Genomic DNA, 23,008 nt, shown 5'->3' with positions numbered 1-23,008 from the left:
AGATCCCATAAAAGTCCTGGTGTTTACTGGAAGCTTCCAGATTAGTTGTTGACGTTTATAGGGTTGACCAGAGAACAGCATGTTCGATGGTGAATCCTGTGTTCTTCAACATTTTTAGTGCACTATTAATTCCTCTTGATTTGAATTCTGGAGCACATATTTATATCTATTGTTTGGTAGGTGACCCATAGCCATAGGGCCACATTTGGCCCCTGGGCCTTGGGTTTGACTCACGTGTCGTAGAGCTGAGGTGTTTGACACCTGTGATACCTCCAGAAAACTGGGTGTCTTAGTTTGAAACCAGACAGTGGAAGAGGATAACGCTGATGATGATGATGATGATGACAGTAATGAAGAACGTTGACTTCCTTGAGTGTGAAATGAGGTCAACAAACAGGTTTTCAGTAGCAGGATGTTAATAGTCTGTGTCTTCAAGGGAAAATAAACCGCAGGGTGACTGTGTGTGTTGTGCTTGTTTATACTGCCTCGTCGGGACCAATGCTTGACAACACACCATCCTCGTGGGGACCTTATGTCTTCGCCGGTCCCCACAGGTCCAAACCTCGATTTGAGGAGGAAGACTTCAAAAGAACTGGGTCATTATAACTGGATGTAGCTTAGGTTCAGAGTCCTGGTTCAGGTGAGCCATGTGTTTTGGAGGGTTAGGTTCATGGGTGAGAGGCTGGGGAAAGTGTTATGTTAATGTCTGTCAATGGCGGTCCTCACTAAGATAGGAAGACGAACATGTGTGTGTGTGTGTGCCGTGGTGCATGTTCAGTTGAAAAGTCGTGATGACAATTAATGCCACGCTGCTTCTCCACCTGTCCACTGACACAGTTCTGGAACTTTCTACTGTTTCCATCCGCTGAACTTTCTAACACTGCTGAGCTTCAAACCCTCTTCTTCTGAGCCACGCCTCCAGGAGTTAGCGGCTGTGCTAATACTGGGAAAATCAAACATTTTCATTTTCTAAATCAAATTACAGCTACAGGAAATAGATCCAGATTATTAAAAAAACAAAAATGATTCACTTTATTTGTATTTGTTAATAGCCTCTTCAATGCAGTATGAGTATCTCATCATTTTTATTAAATAAAATTCTATAAATAAATCAAACATTTGTTTGGATTCCTTGTTTCCTTCATTGCTGCAATTTTGCGATTTTTAGAAAAAAAAAAAAAATAAAAAATAAATAAATAAAAAAAAAAAAAAAAATATATATATATATATATATATATATATATATATATATATATATATATACCGGGTATATAATAATCCTAATAATGATGCCAGTATTTATTGGAATTCCAATATTGACATCAAATACCATAATAATAATGGAATGGAAATATTCCTCAGCAACAGCGGTTAAGTCTTGGGGTGATTTCTGCTTCTTCATCTGATCCTTCTTTCCCTTCCTCTCTTCTCCTCCTCCACCTGTTTGCTTCACCGCAGAAGTATCGGTATCACGAGGAAGACGGGGCGTCGCCTGGCGCCCCAAAACTGCACCTCCACCCCTGCCACCAGCACCAGATGGGCGTGGTCAGAGAACTGACTGACGGCGGCACCATAGGGAGGGAAGGCAGGGACTGGGGCACGTGGAGGCGGAGCTCTGTCGGCGGCGGGACGGTGGAGAGGGACCGAGAGCGGGAGCGGGAGCGGGACCGCTCGCTGGGCCGGGACGGGTCTTTGGGTCGGCGCGGGCACCTGCGAGGGGCCGAGCTGGTGCAGGTGGCGGAGCGGCAGCTGTCTCAGATCCAGCACGTGCACGGATACGTCAGTCATGCGCACGTCACACCTGCTCAGGTACTGAACACGCTGTTGACCCTGAACACGCTGTTGACCCTGGGTGTTGGGGGGGCGGAGTCACGTCAGCCATATTCTGTGCCCTCAACCAGACTCCCATGCTGTTGGGTTGAAGTCAAAACACACAGTGAACCTGCAGCAGCAGACACAGGCCTCGCACTGTTCCCCGGTCTGAGCGAGGGATTGTCTTTGTGTCGCCCCTTTTCCCAGTAACCAGAGACCTGCTCTGTGTCCCTGTGTGAGTCTGTCTGCGCCACCTCTCTGTGTCCGTCCCCACTCACACGGTGACGCCGGCTTTCCTCTTCATGGTGGAACTGAATCTGTCTGCAGGTCACTGCAGCTGACTCTTGTCACTGTCTCACACACTGCTGACACAACACAACGCACTGTTTTGACTGGATCGATGGGCAGAAATGTTTTTTTTTTTTTATTGACTCTATTGATTCATTTTCCTCACTTCATCTGAGAGAGGGTCTTGTTTGTGAGTGAGTGACTCCAGTGCATAATATTTATCTGAGCTGGACTTTTCATTTAAAATGATCCATGTTATCTCATAAAACCCCTGCAATATTTCAGTTTTTAAAATCCAATTTTTGATAGTTTCTTTAGTTACAATTGTATTATTAAAAAAAAAGAAATTAAACATTCACCTTGCCTAAAAAAAAAAGTAAATAATGAGGGTAAAATATTGCAAAATTTGACTGTAAATTAATAATTAAAAAATCCGAAATGTAATTATATTCTTTTGAAATTGTTGCACCGTACAAAAATAGATTCTAAAATAAATTCACCATCAATCTTAAAACAGCAATTAATGTCTAATTTATAATAAGATAGTGTGATTCAATGAATTTTCTGTGACTGCAAACACGTCAAATAATGAGCGTGAAGCCCTTAAATAAAATAAATCTTGAATATTATTACGTCATCGCCGTCGCTGTAGTGCAACTTTTGGTGTCTGGCGCCATCTGCGGGCAGAGAGCATCAGTTGCGTCATGTTGAATCTGTTTCCTGCCGACGTCTTTTCAACTTACAGTTTATTATATCATATCATATCTCTAGATCAGACGACATTTGGGTCTAAAATAGACTTTCTTGTGTGGTTTAATCCATGAGCTATTCATGAATTTACTGCTTGAAAATGTCATGCAAAGTAAAGATCTGCAACAAGACATAACTTAACATTATTGGTTATCATTAAAAATAACAAAAAAATAAATTATGTGAGTCAAAAAAACATTGTAAACAAATGTAATCTAGGTTGGTAGAATATATAGTCTTGTAAATAAATTGTGGAAATGAGATTTTTTTTATATCACAAAACACATAATCTTGTATGAAATATAAAGAAGAAAAAAGGTGAAAAATGCTGACCTATTTCTTTAGCCATGTCCATAATAAAAAGGTGAAACCACAGCAAGCTTTCCTGACTCTCTCTTTGCTTCAGCCCTGTGGGTTATTTTAAAACCTGAGTGTGTTTGTGTGAGGCCTCAGGTTCTGGCTCGCTCATGTCGGACAGATGGACTCACCACCTCACTTCCTCTCACGCTTCTCTCTCTGCACACGCATCGTGCTGGTTCCTCTGAAGAGCAAATGGTTGTTGCTTCTCCTGCGTGCGATTGTCCCTAGCAGCACACCGACGATGACGTTACGAGGAAGTCAAGCAATGCCATGTGTCTTTATCTGGCTGACTATTTATTTTTTTAAACTTTAAACTTGTAAAAAGTGTTACTCTCATCTATGCCGAATCTCTTTTGAGACCCTGCAGGAAGAGCTGTGAGCTTGTTCTCTCCCTCACGACAAAGGTCAGAGGTGAAAGCTAGAGATGCGTGGAGAACTGGCTCACTCTCTGGCTTTGACTCTATGATCCCGGGCGATGACAAGTGTGAGTTGAAGTGTTGTGTCTATACACCGTAGGTAGAGTCTCCTGACGGGGAGTACGATGACGAGGCCTGGCCTCACGTGGAGGGAGAAGTCCCTCCCTTCTCCTCCCTCTATTCTCACAGCTACTACCAGGTAACCTCGGCACGGAGCTGCCACGCATGAGATCCAGTGTCCTTGTGGTGTCGTGGTCACCTGTCGGAGCATGTCGCCGTCCGGCGGGACATTTCTGACGATTACACCTGGTAATCGAAAGGGAAATGTGTGTGAGGTCACCTTCTGCTGCATGACTTTCTGAGAGTGTGTCAAACCGCGCCTCTTATTTTGCATGGTTCTATGCATTTATTGTCGCTCAAATGACGCTGCAGTTGCAGGTTGGGAACTGCAGGTGGCAGCAGAGGCTTTGTTGGGATGTGTTGACGAGAACTGCGTCCACATTTGTCAATGTTGCTTCGTAATGTTGCCGTTATTACGCTCTTTTTACTGCTGCTACTTGTGTATATATTACTTATAAGTACATACTTGTTGTTTTTTTGCTTATGCTTGGTTGGTTTTGATATATTCTCTTCTACATTTTTGTACCAAGGGAGTAGCGCTCAAATTTCGAAGGACAATAAAGGCTATTCTATTCTATTCTATTCTAAAGTGAAAACACAAGTCAGTGGTTATTTACTGTCATCGCATTTATGCAATTTTTGGAAGTTTCATTTCTAAAATATATTCCGTATAATCCATGAAGAGTTGAATGTACAGTTTGTAGAAAGAGCTCCTGCATGGATCTGATGTCTGATGTTGTTCCTTTGAGTTTTGGGTGGTAGACCCTTTAATTCATCTAAAGTAGCTCATGGGAGACATGTGACAAGGTGAAAGAAAATCGGGAAAAATACCATACCATACCGTACTTATTTCTAAAGCACTTAAAAAGCAATACAAGACCTTCACTAAGTGCTGTACATGTGTAAAATCAGGATGACACAGACATTAAAAACAATAAATACATAAAATTACAGTGGACAGTGGACAGTGACGGTGCCTGTCTAACATGGGGAGGGAGGGCATTCCATAGCCGGGGGCCACAGACTGAGAAAGCCCCGTCTGCTCTCATCTTCCGCTTGGTTTTAGGTACCTCCAGGAACCTCAAGGACCACGGAGCAACGTAGGGGGTTAAAAGCTCCGCTAGGTACAGAGGGGCAAGACCGTTGAAATCTTTAAAAACAGAAGAACTTTAAAATCAATTCTAAAGGTCACAGGCAGGCAAAATAAGAAGGTTTCCATGAAAAACAAAGGATGTTGGTTGGTCGAAGAAAAGCTAAGTAAGCATAAGTTAGTGGACACAAAATGTGTGGGTGGAAGCAACCTGGAACCCAGAGCAGAGTGAAAGCTAGCAGACTTCAATCTCCAACAAAAGTCAGTTATACTGGACCAAGAATAAAGTTCAAAGTACCAAGAAAAAGTGGAGACCTGGCACAGGAAGTGGGATTCAATACCTGCCATTCTGAGAACGAGGTAGCCAAAAGTTGCAATGAAATCCAGGAAGAGGAGAAAAAATATCACCGTGTTGAGCACAGTTCAGTTCAGAAAGTCAGAAATATGCATCATTGAGAGCGGAAAATGTGAAGAGTGGTGACGTTGGGCCACTGCGGAGCTGAGTGAGATCAGCTGTGAGGAGAGAGCAGGCTTTCCCGGAGGCCACACCCAGTCTCCGTCGAGGCTAGAAAGGAAGTCTGGAGTCTGACTAACATTAAACACAACAGAACCTTCAATGTCTCGTGAAAGATCAGAATCGAAAGAAGGACGATAGATGATGCAGGCTGAACATCATTGTAGCTCAAAGCGTGGTGAAGCATGAGGACCACAAAAAGTCGGAAAATAGAAAGTAGTCGTCCAGTGAGTTGGGAGAATAAAAATGTCCATAGTGTCTCCTGCAGAGACAGAAACTCAGTGAAACGTGAGGGACTCACAGTCGAACCTCTGCTCCACCAGGAGGAGCCAGTTGAGGTGACTTTGGTGTCAACTTGGAGAAGGCCTCGGGCAGATCTGAGGAATCACTGGAGAGATGATGTTGCTCAGTTTACCTGGGAACACCTCCATTATGAATATTCAGTCCTTACTGTGAAAGGCAGAGAAGAGATTTTGGAGACAAAAGCCAGTGGCCTTATGACTCAGCTCACTGACTCCAACAGTGTTTTCAGGTTGCACACACGGGAGCTGCCACCTGAGATATTAACACCCAGCGTTGAGTGCACTTCAGAGAGCAGGGACAGAGAGTGTAAAACCGTCACATCCTGTTGTGGAGACACACAAGTGCAGGGAAGGTCCGGGGAGTTTCACGGTCATTACGCTAATGCAGATAATGATGGAGGAAGCCAGGCGAGCGCAGAGAGCCCGAGACAGAGCGGCTGGAAGACGGAGAGCAGATTTGTTTGGGGATGTTAATCTCCCTGTCGCTCGGCCACATCACTCGTACGCTAATAGAATCAAAAGCTCTCATGAAATCGAGAGCTGGCGCTGGACCTAAACTGGCAACTCATTGTGACGCCGCGTCCTACATGGGCGCTGTGTGGGGCCCGTGCTGTTGTGAGGTCACGCTGTTTGTGACTCTCTTTTTCCATCAGTTCTTGCTCATTCATTCATTCATTCATTCATTCGGGCGTCACACTTTAATCTATCCGGGGACACCACACCTTTGTTCTCTTGTGTTCCATACCATCCCAGAAATCTAACCGTGCCCACCCCGAATGGTCGTCCATGGTAACTTATTGTGCACGATATTCCGCATATAGTGCGGTGGACCATCGTAGTTTGAAACGTATTTTGAATCCAGGGAACCTTTGATCATGACACTGGTCGACTCTGAGTCTCTGGATCCCTGTTTATTTGATGAGATGGAGTGGTCCTCATAGGTTCTCTGACGCGCTCGTCTGCCTTGGTTCACATCAACACATGCAGGTCTCCCGCTGCCAAGGTGAAAATAGTTGGATATTGGCGCCGGCGTCCTCTTCCACGTCCCCATTAGGGTTCACTGATCGTGGACACACTCTCACAGGCAGCGCGAATGCTACGAGCCGCCATCAGTTAGGGACCATCAACAAATTCTAAAGCCTCAAAGTATGAGTGACATCTTCAATAAGGCCATGGAAAACAAGCATTTTAGGAGAGAGAATTGTGAAAAGGTTTTTCATCACACAAGACAAAGGACCGACAGTTTGTATCATGATCTGGAGAATAGAATCTGACTCCATGATCATTTCTTCACATGGTTTCTAATGTTTCTTCAGTAGCATCTAGGAAATGTGTCCAGACTGCTCCATAGTTCAAGTCAACTGTTCAGAGACATGAGATACAGCAGACAGACGGCTCCATTTAACCCCTAAATAAAGCTGGCAGAGCAGCCTGTCAGACACCAGCAGCTTCTACCAGAGACGAGAAACATTGAGTTTCTCATCTCTGCACTTCACACTACAGTTCACTATTCTATTGAAACATCAACAAATAATGATGTTGGAGACAAACTCCACTCATAAGTTCCATCATAAAACAGTGTCAAGAGAGACTGTAGTGTCCAACACATGGAAGAGAATGAACATGGATTTATCCTGATATCTATCACCAAAAATACAACGTTTATCGTGATAACTTTTTTTGTCGGGTAACAACTTAACCTGAAGCACCTCAGCTCTCTCCTTGCAAGGTAGATCTTGTCTCTTGGCCCTGAATGATGGGGCTTGGCTCCTAAACTCTTGGGGAGCCTGTCGTAAGACGTCTGTCCAGAGCTGTTCACAGAGGTGTACAGAACATGTGCACCAGTGGTTGGTCGGACCTCCTCAAGCCCTGTTGTGTTAGAGGTCCGAAGCACTGGATCTTAGCTGTGTTTTCCTTCAACTAGTCCTGTGAACGTGTGGTACTGTAGGGTGTGGTGGGACCTTTCATGTCAGAATCAGCTTGAGTCTGGGCTAATCCTTTTAGATGCCAACTGGGGTGGGCACTCACTGAAGTGCCGAAGTATGGAAATGACATGGTCATTCTAACATCACTTCCTCTGGAGGGAGTCGTTTAACATGTTCAGTCAGTGGCTCCTGGCATTTTTCTTTTTGCTGGATTCTCCTAGAGTGAACTTGATTTCAAAACAAGCTCTCACTCAACTCAAGTTTTAAAAATAAGCAAACGTGGATCCCGTTTGATCCATTTAGCACACTTGAACCTTTGCCAGTATTTTACACCAACAGGTAAATTTATGCTCAACGTTACGTAAAGATGGATATGCCATGTTGTTTTTGGACTGTTGTTGCTGTCATAAACATTTGACCCGGGGCTTCTCCCCCTGGTGGATATATTGGCGAACAGCCAAACCAATGTAAAAAACGCATGACCGTATTTCAGGCCTGCTGAGCGACTTAGTTCCATGCTCCAGTCTGCAGCGTCGCTCACACACACACAGACCGAGGCCACGTTATTGGTGGCATGAGCCACGTAAAACAACATATAAGTCAAATAAAAGGTGCACACATTTCTATCTACGCCGCAAGTGGTACAAGTGGCGCTGGGTTTTCTGAAACTTGCTTGTTTTTCTGGTTGTTTTTAAGTGAGTTATGTGAGTTCAACTTGCGAGTTGCTCTCACAGCAGCGTTTCTCCGCATGAAAACAAACATCAGTGGATATTTAAACACTTTGCCGTCTCCTCACCAAGTTTGACGTTTCCCTTTAAATGGTTCTTACCAGAATGAGTGGGTTCTAATGGACCTGCTGGGGTGGAGCCAGGATGACCAGGCACCGCCGGAGCGGACCGCAGTATAGATCGGCGCGGCGTCTCGCCGGTCCCTCCTCATTGGTCTTTTCTCAGCTGCTATTGATCAAATGTAGTTGTTATAATGCTGGACGTTCATTATCTGGTCCAGGAAACCTGAACTAGACGACAAGAAAGATCGAGTCTGGCAGCGGCAGGAGTCTTGTTCTCCATCCTTTAGAATGTGTTTTCAGACTTTCCGCCTCCTTATGTGTGACTTGATTGATGAATGGAAACAGATCGACTGGCTTGATAACAAACTGTTTCCTAATTCTAATTTAATGAAGGTGTCCATCAGAGGACGCAGATGGTTCTGGATCAGGAGCTGCCACCATCCAAGTGGAACCTCGTGAATTATTGAGGCTGTTATGCAGAAAAGAATGCGCACATGTATGTGGAGGTAAATAGGATTTATGTTGAACTTTTGAAAGAGAAGAGCACTTCCTCATCTTTTTCATGACTGACTGGAGTACAGTATGTCCATCTGTGGGGGCGAAGAATCCATTGGTGGATTTCTATTCTCACATGTGAACAAGAACAGGATCAGAGAGCTGTTGAACTGAGGACACACTGGAAAGATGATTTCTCAGTTGACCTGGAGGCGCCACTGAATTCAGAGGAATCTGAGAAGAGGGGAGTGTTGCCCCTGCGATCCTGACTTTTAAGGCCCTTTGAGCCTCCCTTTATGTATGAAAATGTACCTGTCCTTTTCACACGTTGCTACCTCACTGAGCACATGCTTCCAAGCCTTCTTTACGTTGGTATTGCAGTTCACCTATATATCCACCAGGGGGAGCAGCACAGAGTCAAACATTTATGACAACAGCAAACTCCAAAACCAACATGGCGACTGTGGAAGAGTATTGATCATGTAGCTATTGCACTAAAGAGGAAACAGAGGCAGCATTGTAGGAGGTGGTGGTTGGTGAGGATGTTAAATATATCACCACTGGAGGACGCCATTGTTATGTCTTCTTAAGTTGAACAAAAAACGATTCATGACTTGGGCAACAGATCAAATGATGGATGGGCAGATGAGTGGATGAATGCGTAGATGGATGGACACTCAAATGGATGGTTTCTCCTCATTGAAATAGCCTCAATTTCATGTAACAATTTGTACAGTATTTATTTCATTGTATATATATCTGGAGGAGGAATGGACTGATAATCTGCTTCAACATAATATAAATAACTGCTCCAGTAAATAAGGCCACGGATGATTTTTAAAGATTTTTGATGAAACAGATGATGGGATTATGATGCTACCCGTCCATGAAGACGCTCCTTCATGTGAGCTTGCCTTTTACATTCTCCATCTTGGAGCCGGATCGTGGAAGCATCTCAAACTGGAGCACATTTTTGGGACGGCAGCCACAAGCTGGAGCAGCGACAATAGGTTCTCGCCTGGCGCTGGCTCCACTCTGTCGGTCCAACACTTTTGCTCGAGTAATTCTCAGGAGCTGAAAAGTACATGGCACAAAACAGAATGCCATTTTATTAATTTTAGTCTGAATGTTTTATTGACTTATGCCTCTAACTAACAATACTTGCTGCTACTTCCTTGTACTTCCTGTTTCTGTGACGTTTTCTTTAGGGCTTAGTGACTTTTTCTTTTTACATGCTGTAGCTTAAAGGGTCATGAGGACTTGTGTCAGTCAACCTCAAACCTAGTGGGTGGTTCTGGCCCGGCTCTAGTGGCAGAGGTGAGGGTGTGTGTGGTTCTAGAGCAGTCATCCGTAACCACAGGGCCGCTAAAACTTATTTTGTTTTACACCTTTGGGCCGGGAGACACTTAGTTTTAATCCTTTAGCCTCGTACGGTGGCAGTAGTGAGTCACTGAATTGACTCGACAGCTGCAAATCTGTGATAGTTACCAACTATGGAGAAGTTCTTGAAAAGAAAAAAAAAAGATATCAAAAGTGATGCTGCCTCCAACAGTAAAAACTGCTCATTAAAGCATGATACTTTTATTGACACTTCACTTGTATCTTCTATTCAGATTATTTTATTCACATACAGTTTTCATCAAGTGTATTTTTTTGTTCTTTTTTTCTTTAGTAAATGTGCTGAATATGACTTGCACATGCTTCTGCTGCTGTCTTTGCGCTGATCACATGGTTTCATGTCATGTCATGTTTTGGTTTGTTTATGTCTAAGTAGATTCAATATGGCTATTGATCAGAAATGAAATCAAGAGTCATGAATCAGGTCTATTACTTGAATGGGCCCTGGAGCCATGTGTTCGGGGAAAGGTGGGCCCTGAGATCCAAAAGGTTCAGACTCCCTATTCTAGAGGAAGTAATGCAGTATTACTAGACAGCAGCAGCGTGAGTGTGAAACGTGCTAGTGTTGACAAGCGACTGGTCACGCAGACAGGTTTGGTAAGATCTTTGTGGACATGGTCTTGGAGAGTCATGGTTTGCTCTCTGACCGTTCTGACTCGATCTGCCTGGGGAACTCGGTGAGCAGTGGCGTATTAAACATGTATGATGTTTCTTTTATTTAATTGGTGCTGAAATATTAATTGAGCTGGCATTCAGGGAGTGACATTTGACTGGGGAGAGGGAGGAACGGAGGTCAGGAAGACGCTAGTGAGCCGGCTTATCCCTCCACATGTGCGGTGGAGATGTTTGCACCGGACCTCTGATGCTAATGTCACTTGTTTCATCTCCTTCGCTGCTTTCCATTTGCTCCTCCACACAGAACCACACAAAAATAAATCACTTGAAAGGATTTGTATCTGAGAGATTTTAGTATTATGACAAGTTGAGGAATGACGACTACCATATTTTCCAGACAATAGATTATTAGCCCCACCCACTGATTTAAGAAGGAAAACAGATCTTGTTCCTACATGAGCCGCAGTGCTCTATAAGCCGCGGGTGCAGTGGTGCTGTCTGCACCGTAGAAAGGCTTAAAAATGCATGAGGATCACTTCTAAACTAGTTTGGAAAACGGGCTCCAGCATGGAGACTGACTCATGAAACAAACTGGCCAATGTTCTGAACTGGAATCATCAACTCCTCACATCTTTTATTGACATTAAAGCGCTCAAAATGTGTCCCAAGTTCCGACACCACAGCCGGTCTCAGCTGCTGCTTCTCGTCTCCGCTCCTCCAGGAGATTGACTCTGTGGCCGGAGCTGCGGACACGCGGGCGAAAACAGCGCATTTTGTGATGTCATGGGTTTGATGTGACCTGAATCAATATTTTGGCAACATGAGGCTCTTTAGCCTGGACACATCCATATATTAGCCACGTCTCTGTATAAGCCGCAGGGTTCAGAGCGCAAGAAAAAGTGGTGGCTTATAGTCCGGACATTACGGTGAATCTTAACTTTTACTGAGCTCATACCACCTTGATGGTGGCTCTGCTGGACAGGGAGGGCCGAGACCAGAACTGAATAACTTTGACATGAATTTTAAAACTCCCTGGCAGCTGATGTAGTGAAGCCAGAATGGGAATCCATTACATGCTGAAGGCGAGACAGAGACCAAGTCCAAGTGACAAGGATATAAGAAAGGACTCGGCAGCCACGCTCTTGTGGGAGTAAAACATGAGCATTAAACCAAAGACTGTGGCTTATTAGTTCAAGATCGGCCTTGAGCTGTCTGGTCTTGTGTAGTGGCGCAACTACATCCACATACTGCGGTGAGTGGCTCAGTATCTGGATGGATTCAAGAACAGTGGTGACATTGACTGGTAGTAGAACAGTGAATTATCAACTCCTACCTGGGGCCGGTGGCTTCAAACATGTCAAACTGATGGTCAGAGAGAACACTTTCTTCAACCTCCAGGTTGAGTGGACCATGGAAGAGGAGCGGGTCTATAGTGTAGCCTGTCCAACACAGAATTTATAACACTTTCTTTGACTTAAACACATTCATGTTTGTTCTTTATCATGTTTTTTTTAAATCTTACTGGACATATTATTATTTATTGTTTATTTTTAACCATTGTTTGTTCCACATGAACTGTTTTTTTGACTCAAAAATGAAGACACTTAACTGGGGACTTCAGTTCAGATCTGTCCGCTTCCTAGTGTTTTTACTGATGCTTATTGACTCCAGGTTCCTCAGAAAACATGGATTGTGGAAAGCACAAATCCCATTAATGCTGTCCTTTCATGTCGTCGATGACTTCTCTCCCTGGTGCGTGAGTACAGTAGAACAGAACCAGTGAGCAACGCCGTCTCATCGCCGAGATCAATCTTTGATTTCACTTCCTCGGCAGCGCCCCACATTTATTCTTAGAAGGTTCATCAAAGACTTGTTTTGGACAAAATGCATTAGTCAGACAGCACCTGGTGTATTTCAGGACACTGAAAGCTGTTGCCATGGCGACGGTTACCACAGAGACACATTAGTGAAGCTTTAACAGGGTCCACCTGTGGCTAATCCTCGGTGGCGGGGTGGGGCTGAGAGCTGGGGGCGACAGTCGCCCAAGGTCTAGCTAGCGTCTCCTCTGTGCTCCGGACCCTTCCACTCTGTGTGGCTGGATGTGAAGACCTCTTTCTTGGTCACGTTATAAAGAGAGAACACGAGGCTGCTTGTGTCATAACTGACATATGTAATAACTAGACAACCTTTCCTGCCATTCTCTATTAAAGAGGCGCTAAAAAATGATGATATTGAAAAGAAAATCATGTTTAAAGGTCAGGCTTTCTGCCGACGCTGCTGGTTACTTGGCCTGGTTGCTTGAAGGCGGAGTGATGGCCGTGGAACTGATCCGGCCTGTATGAAATATTAGCGTAGGCAGGAGCAGAGATTGTGTGCGAGCCCACCACAGCCCACCTCAAGAGCCGGCCCTGCTCCTCTAATTCCCTCGTCTTTTTATCTCATTCGGTGCCGGGCAACAGCTTGCTTTCCATTCTGGAGTCAAGTTCTGTGGATCTTTTCTCTGTGTGTGTGTGTGTGTGTGAAAGTGTGTGGGAGAGCCTGGTGCCGCAGTGTTTCCAACAGCCTCGGGAGAAGTGCTTCATTTTGCTCGCTCACAACCCCCGAACACATCCAATGAGCCTGGTGAATATTTGGATTTGTTTACGCAAACACACACACACACACACACACAGAACTCTTAAATGTGCTGAATTTATTTCGGGACATGTTAAGAATGTCCTGAGGCTAGGAGGCTACATGCTAGCATTTCAACCGCCAGGAGATTCCGATGAAAGACACTCGGACATGCACCTCAAAGTGGAATTATATGGAACGTGCTTTGATTTTAAGGAGTCAAACCTTGATCTGGAACTTTCATATTCAATAACATCATGTTAGCTGTCAGACAAACTACACAAAAGTAGCACTAGTGATGGGCAGGTGAGGTTTCATGACACAGTACTGAAGGACTGATGCGGTTTCATGAAACAGTGCCCTGATTTTCTGGGCCCCCAGATGGCGCTGTCTAACAACTAATTCAATGGAACCTCACATCATTTCTCAACCAAGAGCGCCATCCAGTGGCCTTGGAAAATTAGTCCACTGAATATATTCGGACGCTGTTTCATGATACCTCATCTACCCATCACTCTCTAACACGCCTTTCAAAAGACTGCACCCACTGGCTTTGTCTTTTCTACACCCATCTCCTTACTACATCTCACTTGATCAACTGAAGAGGACTACAACCTTGTCGTGTGTCGTGTATGAATCTCTTTATTAAAAGGGGTGAAGTATTTGCATTATCGAGTATGGTAGACACACAGGTCGACAGTGAGACAGTAGACCAGGGTTCACCAAGAGAGTCACGCTGTTAACATATAATAACCATCTTACTATAGTGTGACTGATTCATATTTTCTTTCTTGTTGGTATTGTGGTATCATATTATGTTATTTCAAAATTGTGTACCTTGAAGTGTCTAGCAAAAAAGCCCTGGTGACCCCTGGAGTAGACACATGCTACTTCATAGCTAGAACTGATCTTGCAAACAAACACACATACAGTGATAGGACTAGTGGTACAGCGCTGCAAGTCATGCTGACCGTTGCATTGATTTAAAGTCTCACACTCCTTACGTCTGAGCAGCCAACACCCCTGCTACTTATACAGTACAAGCCTGCTATACGCGCTCGCTACAAGTCGTAATAAGGTCAGTGAATATGCCAGTGAGAGCGCTGTGTTATCAGTGTTACACACACCTGTTGACGCTGCACCTTGAGTGAAACTGGGCTCCGGTCTCTTATTTCACTCTCTATCCTCCGCTTGCACACTCTTCCTCGAGTACACTCACACTTGAATGAAGTATTATATTCCCTGCTTGTGTGTGTGTGTGTGTGTGTGTATTTGGGAAAAGGTGTGCTCTGTTATTGGCTGCCTGATAAAGGAGGCGTGGCCAGTGCCAGTAATGATATCTGCCAGCGGAGGAGAGCGAGACAGAAAGACAGAAGCCTCGGGTTGCAGCTCCAATAAAAGCCTGGAAAAGACAATTTGGTGAAAGAGAAGGAGCGAGAGAGAGAGAGAGAGAAGGTGGGAGGGAAGGTGGAGGAGAAGCGAGCGGAGAGAGACCTGGAGCCGCATCAGACATGTAGGAGGGAAGCAGAAGAGTTGCAGAATGATTCCTCCAACCATCCACCTACTTCAGACGCTCTCCTCTCCTGCTTCGTTCCTCCGTCCATCATCCGTTCATCCCTCCCTTCTTCTCTGCCGTGTTTAATGGAAAGGCGAGAGACTGACAGGTTCTTTACTGGGACTCAGAGCGGAGGAGGTAAGAAGAGAGTCAACTAAATAATCAATCCTCATATCCTGCCGTCTCACCACGCCTCCCGTCCTCCTCCTCCTCCTCCTCCTCCGCTGAAGGAAGGAGAGATTTTCCGGGCATGGTGGAACTTCCTCCGGGCTAGAGAGAAGATGGGATGATGGACTCCCAGCAAGCCAGGGGCAGACGGGTGCCTGAAGATCTGAGTGGAATACTTTTCTCCCTCCACTTCATCTGTCCATCTGCCAGCTCCAGAAGACCATGAGGGGCCGCTGAAGGAACTACCAGACTGTCGAGACCATGAACTACATTTTTGGCAACAACACTTTGTATCCCCGCAGTGCTCGGGTGAGCGGGGCCTCGGGGGGTCAAGGAGGGGGACTCAAGCCCAAGCCGGGACCCAAGCGCGGCTCCTCCGAGGAGCTGGCGCCGGCTCACACCTCCTCCCCTTCCACCACCTCCTCCTCCCCCTCCACGTCTTCCTCCCGCTGGCAGCAGCTCCTCACATTCTTCTCCAGGAGGAGCGCCTTCACTGACTGCATCACCGCCGGCCAGGTAACCGACACACCTGGCAGATGTTCAGGTTCAACTGCGCGTCTGTCGCAGAGCCCCTGTGCTGACGTCGTGTGACCAATTCACACCTCAAACCACTCCTGCTTCGCCGTTCTGCTTTGCTGTATTGGACTTCTTTGTGGTCACTTCTTTTGTGCCTGATACTGTGAATGAGCAAATGGGTTTGACAGTTCCAGTGTTCTAGTGTACCATCAGCAGAACCTAACCACAAGTTCAGATCATTTCTGAGTCAGCAGCCGAATATCTGTCGAGCCAGTACTTTCATCGACATCTGAATCACCAGGTTCCGGCTGAGTTTATATTCAGCCTCAAAGTAAACAAATTGTTCAGTTAACCTCATATATTAAAATCTTCTTGTTCCTCCTTTGTGAATGGCCAAGAAAAATCCATTGTCAGCATCCAATCCCAAGACAAGAGTTGTCTTGTATTGAGACCAGGGGTGTCCAACCCAGAGGACACCTCACCACTCAGGTGTCTGCAGTCTGGTGCTGTTATACCACATTGGTTAAACTGCGTGTGAATGATAGGCAGGAGCCTAAAAACCTGCACCCACCTGGGCCTTTTGAGGACCGGCGTGGACGCCCCAGATTTTGACCGTAAACCTCCTAAACCCATGTGTGCAACCTTCTACCATAGGGCTGTGTATTGGCAGGATACGCTGCAGGATCGCAGGATACGATACGTATCCCAATACAGGAGTGGTGATACGATACACCTTAAAGCTTTTTTGGCTCTATATGTATATTCGGGGGTGAAAAATCCTATTGTTGGAGGTTTTCATCTCTTTGGCTGCCATGCTTCAGAGCAGTGTGTCATTCTTCTGCACTTGACTCCATTGAAACTCGCTCTGAGGAAACACGCAACAAGGTTTACTTTCACTTCCCCCTGGTGCTTTCCTGCTCTGCTCCGCTACCCTCACAAACTCTGCAACAATTCTAGTGTGTCATCGCTGTTCTGAGAATCTGTTCCAGTGACGTTGAAAGGTAGAAGAGTTGGCAGCAACAATAGAACATAAATCCAGTTGATCCAGGAGGCATGTCGCGTGGGGAGTGGCCAAAAAGATTTGTTATTGCATCATTGCAGCGCGTACAGTGTGCGTCTTGCTTGTTGCGTTCAGCTGGAGGGGTGCGAGAGGATCGGGGTGGGAAGTGTGTAACTCAAGATTTGGCTTTTGTCTGGATGCAAGCGTGTGTGGGCGTGGATGCATGTGTGTGTGCCTGTGTCATTACGTAAGCAAACACTCTCCAGCTTCAGAGCCGAGCTGTGGTCTGAACCAGCGTTCTGTTTGTGGCAGAGATTTTTTGATAACGTTGTCATGGAAATGAGCCGGGCATCCTCGTGCTTGAGACGCGGCGAGCTGTTGTGTTGCCATGGCGAAGCCCTCGCTGGAGAGTGATGTACAGAAATGTCGTAGAGAGCGAGAACACGATCTGATGAGCGGTGTCGCGCGCCCAAACGACTTGATCGACCGACACTCCTCCTGTGAGAAGAGAATCATCCAGACGGGCGCAGAGCGAAAATGTGACGGCAAAACCTCATACTTGAAACTGTCATCTGTCTCCGCCATGAAAGGTTCAGAGCAATAAGGTGAAAGGTGAACATGAAATAACTCCTAAAATAGTTGAAGGAAGGTGGGTGTTGAAGTCTGCTGACGATTAAAGGGAAGCAAATGTAGGCTCTGATATATGCTTCGCAACCAGGAGACGTGGGAAATATGTGGAGTTGAGACGTGACGGACCATTTCCAATCCACGCATACCTGCCTAAAATAGTTACGAATCTCATGTATTACTTCTTCAGCGTCCTTGTTTCGCTGTAGGTCTGGAAATAGATGAGATAATTCTGTGTTTTGTTTGAAAATGAAAATCAAATGTTGTGCCACAGAAATGTATAAGAACTATATTACACTGTATAATATAATAATGGGAAGTGGAAAACGTATCCATTACAACTATTACTACTAGAGAGGTATGTGAGGAAAGCAGAGTAAATATCTAAAATAGATCTGTGAAACAAAAGTAAAATTGTATTTTGTATAACCAAAAAACGTAACTGCTGCAGGTCCCCCAAAATCTGGGGGAAAAACCCCAAAAAAATCTGCTGAAAATGAAAAATGTGACACTTCAGCAATGAGAAAAGGTGAATTCCAATTCCTCCTTTAATCCTCAGTCTTAACCCTCAACCCTCCAAAGCAATGGTCAAGGGCTTTGTGTGACTTCAATGCAGCTACGCCCTCAGACTGTGGGGGCAGCATTGCGCTAAAGTGGTGTTCAGTCTGTCAGTCCAGATGAAGAAGAGGATTGATGGTTGTAAAAGAAAAGTACTGCATATGTCATGCAACAATGAGGTAAATGAGATGAGCGATGATACAATGGTTTTTGTAATATTCATGTATGCGTAGTGTTATATATTTATAATATTTAGATACATTTGCAGCTCATTTTCTTCACCGCCATTTTTTGCTGGCTGAAAATATCCAAAGCATTCTGGGTATTCCTCATTCCTTAGGTAGGTGAAGTTGAGGACGGAGGAAGGAAGTAGAATTCACCCTTCATCTCTGCATGTGTGAATATTCTCTGCCATCATGAGCTGAGTTTCCATTCAGACACTGCTGCGGAGCTCCACCCGCACGGTGTGTCCAGGTGAGCTATTTAAGCCCTGTCTCTTCTCAGCCATCGCTCAGATTCATGTCTGCTGGTGATGCACTTTTCGCTTTGCACCAAACCCAGAAGCAAATGGGTGGCAAGAGGCCATTTTGGCAGAGTGGCTGCTCTCTTCGATCACCACTCTGCCTCTGTCTCTCTGGACCCGCCACCGCTATTTTGGGACTTTTTAATCAACCGAAACAAAGAGCTGAATCAGAGGCTCACGACTTGGTTACGCTCCAGTGACTTCTGGCCACGTCAAGACCAAATTTATTCACCTGTCAAATAGGGGCTTTGACCAGGCTCATGTTGTCCTAATAAAAGTGGAGAAGCCTCTGGATCTGAGGTCCGATAAAGGGCAGTCCGAACCCTGCAGGAGGCCCTGCGCCTTCAGCTGAGAGTTCCACCCAGTAAATCCACAACATCTGAAGTACGCTGGAATTTTTTTCCTCCACTTGTTGTTGGAGGAGCAGAGAGTTTTGTATTTGCAGTCAGATGACCATCACCATAGGGCAGTTGGTTTTGTTTTAAAGTGCTAAAAAGTCTGTTTAACAGCGCATACCAGTCACACTTTGAGGCAATTTGTGAAGTTAAAAAAAAAAGGTTCCTGAATAAAAATATAAGAACGTTTTAGTTTTGTGAAAAGTACAAACATAACCATTGCAAAAAAAAAAAATAACTCGACAGTAACAATCAACAATGACAAAGACAGTATAGCGCAACAGAAATTTCACTGTTGATATTTTCCATGAATTAAAGACTGAAATGAGATTTTATATATATGAAGATAGACTTTTGTCGTAGTACTTGAGATTAGTCTTGCTCTCTTTTTTCAGGGTCTCAGGCTCGTCTTGGTCTCAGACTGGACTCAGGGTTTCTATTCATGACCAGTGAAGGCTGACAGAGAAGATGGTCGTAAGTGGTAAAAGAAGGATTACAGTCTTGGTATCGTCTTGGCCTCGACCTCCAAATATCTTGCCTTGTCTTGGTCTCAGGATGCTACAGTCGTGATTATGTCTTGGTCTTGACTACAACACTAAGCCAGACATTAAAAAAAAAAAATCATGGGTGATGATGTTTGCTGATGATGTAGTGATTTGGAGTGAGAGTAAGGAGCAGGTAGTGGAGGAAGAAAGAGTGACAATGTGGGAGCTGTTGGAGAGCGATAACAGTGCTGGGGTCATCACCCAGAGAAATGGACGGAGGTGAAGAAGAGCATGCAGGCAGGGTGGCGCCTGCGGAGCAGCACAAGTATAAGACAGGCTTCGTAGGACTGTAGTGGTCACTGTCCTGATGGCAGGGTTGCTGGAAAGCTCATGTGGGGAAGGTCGGAGGCAAAGTGAGGTTGGTCACATGGTTTGGAGGTAGATGAAGGACAACCAACCATCACACATGTTGATATGTGGCAGGGAATTTTTACAACCAGGGGATTGAATTGCTTTGTGTTTTTGGAGGAGTTCAGCCACCGACAGCGCCACCTTGAATCAAGAGCGTTGGCTCTCACTGATCAACTTCTGAGCTGACTTGCATTTCCTCCGCACGACGGTTCCACATTGATCGTCAGATTTACGGCTCAGCCGATGGAAAGTTCACAGTCAAGCCGAGTCCCACCCCCTCCCCCTCCCGAGGTGTTGCTGCTCCCCGGCACTTAGCTCCTGAGTGATGGAGCGTCATACTGGAGAGCACAAACACTCAGACAGCCTCCAGCTCTGAGAGAAGATAGAAACAAGTCTTTTAACTCCGTGATCAATGCGCCACTCTGTGAGTGGATGTGGAATGTGCTGATTCAGGGGTTTCTCTCGATTTGGGATCTATTAAAACCAAGCATAAACCCATCCGGGGGTTGGATGTGGGAATAAATAAGGTTACAGATGGAGAGCTCCATCACCCTGGACGTCCTTTCCTTGTGGTTCTTCATCCTCGCTGGCACAGATTGAATTAGAGCTGTGATCTAGTGCGTCGGTGACTCCCCGGACGGAGTCTTATCCACCATCACGCTTGTTCCCGTCAAACCACACCATGACTCGCTTAACCATTAAAGTACTGAAGGGTCGATGAGGTTTCACGAAACAGTGTCCTGATTTTCACAGGCCACCAGCTGGCGCTGTCTGCTGTCAAATGTTTGGACTTCAACAACTCATTCAGTGAAACCTCACATCATTTCTAAACCAAGAGCGCCATCTAGTGGCTGCTGTAAATGTTTCATCCACCCTGCAATGCTGTTTCATGATGCCTCATCTTCCCATCACTACTTTAAAGTGATCCTGATTCTGTACAGTACATGAATAGCTCATCCCCCTGAGGCCAATTATTTCACTCTCCAAGGCACCAGATGTGTCTCATGCTGTGTTCGTAATGATGCTCGCAGTAACAGCTACTTCCTTTTGGGATGGGAAGTGAGGCCGAGTCACATAGTTTTGTTATTTTAGAAAATGAAAGACATTTTAAATAAAACAATGAACTGCCGTATAAGCTAACTCACCTGTTAAAATTGCATTGTATTAGTAATACCTTTTGCACCACTGTAACCTTATTGAGGGTAAAAAAAGAAAAAAAGTATTGAAAAAATGATACATTTGTCCAAAATAAATTAACTGAAAATTTGAAAATCATTTAGCGGAAAATGTTATGTAATTTGTTCATGTATTTTATTCATGTTTTATTTGCTCTAATAAAAAAAGAAAAGAAAGAAAAAAAAGAAATAATAAATGTTGCAAAGTCCAACATTTGTTATTTCTTTTTATCCCATAATTTTGTTTTAGTTTTCCTCTGTATTTTTGGCACATTTTTATGATGCAATAATACAGCTGATGTCGTATTTGCGCACAATGTGGAGCCATAGCTAGTCATACAGTTTATATCAGAGTTAGAATACAATATATTTTATTTTTTACTTTTTTCAATCCCACCGATTTGGACAGGGCTTCCACCAGGATGTTTTGAAACTATGGTGGAGCCTCCTTCCTGCCTGCGCCGTGCTTCTGACATTGACTGAATTGGTGACGATAAAATTGCTAGTGTTGAATCATGAGACGTAAATCTCTGTCCAGTCGTCCTCACGTGGTCCGTCTCTTCATATCTTCAGAACTTGAGTTCTGCGAGGGACAGACGTCAGTCATTATGAGGTTTCTTTCTGAATTTTTCCATGAAAAACCCATAGAAAACCATCACGTTCATGTCCACCATGTTATCTGCTTGTTCCGATGTTTCCACTTCGCTTGATCACCTGTGATTTCCTCTTTTAAAAGAGACGTTTTTTCTGAAGGCAGAAAGCCGTGGCGGTGCCCCACACTCATTCAGGAGGGGCAGAGCTTGTGGACGTGAGTCGCTCCCAGTGTTGACCGGGTTTAACATCCTGTATAACAGCACACTGTCTGACAACACTGCTGAAGGGCTGCAGCTGCTGTGGCTGTGCAGCAGTACTGTGCCCTCCGCCTCCCCCCGGAGCCTGAGCCTGGTTCCTCTATAATTGATGAGTGGTAAGGCAGAGGTATGAAAGTCATCCTGGATCTTCTGGAAGAGCTCTAAAAGCCTTAAAGAGGTGTTTAGTGGTCACAGGAAATGGGGGGTGGGCAGGAACAGACAGCTGGAGGGATGGAGAGACGGAGAAAGAGAACGAGTGATTGATCTAGACTGTGAGAGGAGTGGTATATCCTGTTAGCCCGGAGTGGACTCTATTGAGTTTGGAACTGTCCAGAGAATAGGATGGAACCATCAAAACCTGGAGAGCGTGAAGCGCTTCAGCGGCTGGATTGTGTTTCAGATATGTCTGTCGCAGCTAGCCAGGGAGGGAGGGTCCACTGTTAAGTTGTGCTCTGTTGTTATATGGGGAACACAGAGAGTTGGCGCTCATGAGTCAGTGGACACTGGATCCCCTGGGGAAGTGAAGTGAAAAAGTGCGGTGGTTTCATTGGCCATTGCTCATGCTGCCCAATGCACGGTAGTCGAACAGCAGGGGGCAGCAGAGTCACACCTCTCAGCAGTAAGAGCTGAAAACCTCTTTGCTGTGGACAAACCACAGCTTTTAAATGAAGGTCACGTGACCACCGATAGAAGAAGTTTTCGTTGTCAGCAGTAAAACGTGTTTTGCTCGATTTATATGACGCGTTTGTAAACAGACTCTGGTGTAGTAGTTCGCAGAAATGGAGGCTGAGCTGGACCGGTGCCACGTCTTCAGTTGTGAAGACTCCATATCGGTCTGTGGTGGTGTAGCAAGAGCTGAGCTGACAGGCAGAAGCTTGGAATTTAGCGGTGGATTTCTACTGGCAAGGCTGGTTTGTTGTGGCAAGAAGAACAACGTCGCTGATGCACTGTCTCCTGGCCGTCTTCCTGATGTGGTGTTTGAGCACGAGGAGGCCCTGGGACCAGCCCAGGACACTGTGGAGAGATGAAGTCTCTCAGCTCACCTGGGAACACCTTCCACCATGACCCCACCTCAGACAGGCAGTAGATGAATGGGTCCTAGTGTGTTCTGTTGGCTGCTAGTGTGCTGCCATATCTGCAATGGTGGAGGTTATCCACTGCCACCAAGGCACCTGAGTCAGTTCTAACCATCTAAGGTCACACTCCGAGCCACCTGTGCTTGAAGCCATGGTGCTATCATCGCCCAAATATTTCTG

General features: G+C 45.3%; 1 protein-coding gene across 10 annotated transcripts in view; it reads left to right on the top strand.

Moving 5' to 3' along the window:
* The window catches only part of LOC128762354 (discs large homolog 1-like protein), a 92,586-nt gene that overhangs the window by 29,716 nt on the left and 39,862 nt on the right, over positions 1-23,008 (top strand). For 4 of the 10 annotated variants that reach the window (XM_053870563.1, XM_053870571.1, XM_053870606.1 and 1 more), the window contains 2 exons: positions 1,459-1,809; positions 3,727-3,825. The exons of 2 other annotated variants lie outside the window; for them this stretch is intronic. In XM_053870563.1, the coding sequence (XP_053726538.1) occupies positions 1,459-1,809; positions 3,727-3,825 (450 nt within the window). Of the gene's footprint in view, positions 1-1,458; positions 1,810-3,726; positions 3,826-12,440; positions 15,182-15,273; positions 15,728-23,008 lie in introns of those variants that run through there. 4 more of the 10 variants (XM_053870614.1, XM_053870631.1, XM_053870640.1 and 1 more) reach the window with 3 other exon arrangements.

Source organism: Synchiropus splendidus, chromosome 1 (genome assembly GCF_027744825.2).
Source record: "Synchiropus splendidus isolate RoL2022-P1 chromosome 1, RoL_Sspl_1.0, whole genome shotgun sequence".
Lineage (NCBI taxonomy): Eukaryota > Metazoa > Chordata > Actinopteri > Syngnathiformes > Callionymidae > Synchiropus > Synchiropus splendidus.
This window is presented reverse-complemented; position numbering and strand designations above follow the sequence as displayed.